We start from the raw sequence: 4,642 nt of genomic DNA on the forward strand, positions 1-4,642 counted from the left end.
GCCCGGTACGGCATGCTCGGATCGCCGGCTGCTCCTGTTGTTGATGGTGGCCGGCGAGCCTCGTTTTCCCGGCGGGCCCCGCCGCGAGGGCACGAAATAATTGCTCGGTACGGAGGCGATCGGACCCGAGCTCCTCCCCTCCTCCCCTATGGCGCGGCACCATGTGGCCGGCCCGCCTCCCCTCCCCACCCAATCACCCGCGCCGCTGGCGCCCGCCTCGCCCGGCTCCCGCCTGCCAGTGACCGCGGAGGAATGCCCGGCGTGCGACGGAACGCGGTGGACGGAGACCTCCACTCACGCCGCACATATTCCCCGTCTGTTGCGAGTTGCCAGTGAGTGAGTGGGTTTGTCGTTTCGTCGATACCCTTTCGATATTCTATTTTTTTTAAAATCCTTTTTAGAAAAATTAAGCTCCCACCATTTTCCTCCTCCACTCGTGTGTGAACTCTCAGCTTTATGTGTTCATCGTATATAGGCCTTGTTTAGATCCAAAAACTTTTTAGATTTTAACACTATAGCACTTTCGTTTTTATTTGACAAACATTATCTAATCGTAAAGCAACTAGGCTTAAAAGATTCGTCTCGTGATTTACAGTTAAACTGTGCAATTAGTTATCTTTTTTATCTAAATTTAGTGTTCCATGCATGTGCCGCAAGATTCGATGTGATAGAGAATCTTGTAAAGTTTTGAGTTTTTGGGTGTATTTAAACAAGGCCATAAGAGCAAGTATTATGGTGGGCTGTAAGCTGACTGAATGCTGATGTGGAGGAGAGAAAGGAAGAGAGAGAGGAGAAGCAGGCTGTAAGCTTACAGCCAGCTTAGACACAATAACCAAAAAACTTTGTGAGAGAGATAAGTGGACCATATATTAATAGTGAATAGCTAACTATTATATAGATGGGCTGGGAGAAGGCTGTAAAGAACTTACAGCCCAGCAAGTGAGTTGTATTATTAAACTTGCTCCAATAGTCGTAGTCCCATATCTCTGCATTGCTATAGTAGTCCTCTCGTAGCAGTACTCCTACTAGGCTACTAGGCTACTCAGCGCTACTGTTTGCAGATAAAAAAATTGCACTAGTAGCAGTACCTGAAGCTCTAAAAAATGATGGGCTGTTCCGCTGTTGGCCTCCGCCTGGCCTAGTTTGCGTTTCCATATATAGAAAAACCACAGCTCTCTAGACCATCACCAGAGCAGACCAGACCAAGACCAGTGACTTCCCCTCACCTCTCAACTCTCATCACCTCTCTCGTGTCGCCGTGCAATCTCCGACAAGGCAGGGGCGTTTCATTTCACTTCCTCCTCCTACAAATATCCACATGGACGACGACTCCCCGTCTCCCGCGGCGGCGGCCGACCTGTCGCTGACGCTGGCGCCGGCGCCTCCCGCGCCGCCTCCAGCGGGCCCCGGGGGCGGAGGAGGAGGAGGTGTGGCGACGGCGTGCGTGGACGGCAAGGACGTGCGCCTGTTCCCGTGCCTCTTCTGCAACAAGAAGTTCCTCAAGTCGCAGGCGCTCGGGGGCCACCAGAACGCGCACAAGAAGGAGCGGAGCGTCGGCTGGAACCCCTACTTCTACATGACCCCGCAGTCCACCAATGCGGCGCCGCCGAGCCCCACCGCCCCGCAAACCTACGCCGGCGTCGGCGTCGGCTACGGCGTCGCGGGCGCTGCGTCTGCCGCGGCGAGCGGCATCCTCCCCGCGTCGTACGCCGCGGGCCACGTGTACGCCCCCATGCCGGCGCCGTTCCCCATCGCCTCGCACAGCTCCAGCGGGCTACAGTACTACGCGCCCCACGAGGGAACAACAGCGGCGGCGGTGTCGGCGGGGACGGGGGCGGGGTTGCCGACGACGACCGCGACGGGCGAGGCCGGGTCCGGGTCCGGCGCGGGCGTCGTGCTTGCCCCGCGCGCGCGCTACGCCACGCACCAGCTGGCGGCCGAGCAGCCCGGGGGCGCCGGCCGCGACGACCTGATCGACATGCTCAACTGGAGGAGGGGCTGCCACGGCACCACGGCGTCGGCTGCCGCCACCACCGCGTCGCCCGCCAGCACCACCACGACGCTCACCACCTCCTGCGCCGGCGGCGCCGGCAACGGCGACGGCGGCAGCAGCAACAACGACGACGACGGTGGCGAGCTCGACCTCAACCTCAGCCTCTAGCAGTCCGTTCCGTCGTCATCGTCGTCTACCTACGCCAAGGTTATTCTTAATCATGTGCCGCCGGCCTATCCGTACGCTACGCGTGTCACTTAATTAGCTCTTAGTAGCCACGTTAATTACTCTCCCTCTCTTCCTCTCTCTCCTCCCTTGTATGCCGTCATGTTTTTAGTACGTCTCGTCATCTATTCTCCAGTGTCTTTTGCCATGGCCGCCTGATGAATTGTTGTTGTTCATCATGTTTTTTTTTTCTCGAGGATTTGTTTGTCCGCTTGATCCTCGTTGCGGCCTCCGGTTGTTTGTTGGGGGTTCGCCATTCCCTCGCGTCCGGTTGTATTGGGACTGCTGTCTGGCTGTCTGCTGCTGGTCCGGCGCGCGGCAGCAATCAGCCCACCAGTGGCAAGAACAACAATGCCCGCGCCGCGCCACGGCGTCGCTGTTGAGCTGCTCATGTCAATGTTACGCCACGTTTTCTGTGCCGGTGCAGTCCGTTCCGTTGCATCCACTACCGTTGTGTACAACCACTGTGCTGTAGTACCACCTGAACAATCTGTCCACGCATTTTTACCTTGTCGCCGTCAAGACGTCCGGCCGGCCCAGTGGGAAACGCCGGGAGGCCGGAGTGAGAGCCGTCTCGTCGTCGCTGTGCATGCTGGCCGGACGGTGGGCACGCCCAATCAATTTACTGATGCTATTGTGTGCGAGTGGTGAGGGTACATGTGTAGCAGCGATATTTGTTCGGTCCGCGTCCCATCTTGCTGGATCGTGTTTGGGAACTGGATGCGCGATGGACTGGGCCGCAGAATCCTACTCGACTCAACATCTTTTTTAAAAAAAATACTATATATAATCGCGTTCTACCAATTTTTTTGTTATGTACGGAGAACTGTACTGTACGTATATTATATTAACCTTGTATACTATGCTAATATAGTAAAAACAGTAATAAAAAGAATTGTAAAGGCAGCAAGTAGTACTACTGACTACTAAGGCCTTGTTTAGTTCCAAAATATTTTGCAAAATCGATACTGTAGCTTTTTTGTTTGTATTTGACAAATATTATCCAATCATGGACTATCTAGGCTCAAAAGATTCATCTCGTCAATTTCGACCAAACTGTGTAATTAGTTTTTATTTTTATCTATATTTAATACTCATGCATGTGTCTAAAGATTCGATGTGACGGAGAATCTGAAAAATTTTGCAAAATTTTTTGGGAACTAAACAAGGCCTAAAGGCCATGGCGCTTGGCGCAGAAGTAGCAAGTTCTAGGATGCGTTGCTGTCCGTGTCTGCAGGAGTAGGACGGGGGACGACGGCCAACTTGCGTCAGTTCAATGTTCCAAAAAAAAAACAGAGAGAGAGAGAACTTGCATGAGTTCGTCACGAGCCCAAGGGACAAAACCCGGTGCCGTCCAATGGCGCCGGAGATGGCCTGGTTGCCCACCTGCGCGCTGTGGGCCCCGCCAGCGCATGCATGGTCCAATAGTACAAACAGGAGTCCCGGCAGCGACATGGGCATGGCCGTATGGGCAGGCCCGGCCTCAGCGCAGGGCAGCCGTCGGATCGGATCCTCTGCGTCCCGATCGACCGCAACCGTACCGGCCGTGACACCGATTGAGCGCGGCGCGGCAGTGGCCCTTGGGTGTTGGGAGGGTCGAAGCGCCAGCTACAGCGTCTCCGATCCGATGGGATGGGACTATGGGAGTGGCCGAGTGGGACGGCAGCCCGCGGACCGGCAGCGGCAGGGCAGGGCGCTCCACGACTGCTTTCCTTGCCGCACTTGCACGGTCCGCGGCCGGCGGCCCGGGCAGGGTGTCTATGTCGCGCTACGCGGTCAGGTCAAGCAGTTCTCTTCTCCACAACCTCTATAGTCCTCGGCGCGTTCCGTGTCGATCTGCAGCGCAGCGACGATGCCGACCGACACACGACGACGACGACGAACACCAGGCCGGTTGGGCGGCGGCGGAAAAGGGAGAGAGATGCTCGCGCCGTGGGGCGTGGCTGTGCATTGCATGTCGACATGGTGACGGCGCGGCGCACCCCGCGCGGCGATGCCCTGCGGTGCGACCGACGGACGGCGACGTACCGGCCTCTGGCAGTGCGCCGGAGCCCGGAGCGACACAACATGGAATAGCGACGGTGGCTCGCCCACACCGTACTCCTTGAGCGATCCGAGTTGGCGTGGTACTGGTACCGGCCGGGGGGACGGACACGGCCATGTGAGCGTGGCGGGCCTGCCGTCAGCGACGGACAGGGAGACGCCGCCCGGGGCAAACCGTCAGAGCTCGTGACGCCGTTGCCGCTCTGCCGCTGCCGCTGGCCGAGCCCGAGACGAGAGTGGTTGGCGGGCGCTGCCGCTGCGTCCTGACGAACCCGGATGGGGGCTTTGCTTGGGCCTTGTTTAGTTCCGAAAAGTAAAAAGTTTTTTATACTATAGCACTTTCGTTTGTTTGTGACAAATATTATCTAATCATGGACTAAC

At 56.9% G+C, this 4,642-nt stretch overlaps 1 protein-coding gene across 1 annotated transcript; it reads left to right on the plus strand.

Moving 5' to 3' along the window:
• LOC8083914 (CCR4-NOT transcription complex subunit 3) lies at window positions 1,043-2,652 on the plus strand. Its single transcript, XM_002463730.2, has one exon. It carries the CDS (start codon window positions 1,319-1,321, stop codon window positions 2,159-2,161), a length of 843 nt encoding a protein of 280 aa, XP_002463775.1. The 5' UTR covers window positions 1,043-1,318; the 3' UTR covers window positions 2,162-2,652.

This window comes from Sorghum bicolor, chromosome 1 (assembly GCF_000003195.3).
Source record: "Sorghum bicolor cultivar BTx623 chromosome 1, Sorghum_bicolor_NCBIv3, whole genome shotgun sequence".
NCBI classification, from domain to species: domain Eukaryota; kingdom Viridiplantae; phylum Streptophyta; class Magnoliopsida; order Poales; family Poaceae; genus Sorghum; species Sorghum bicolor.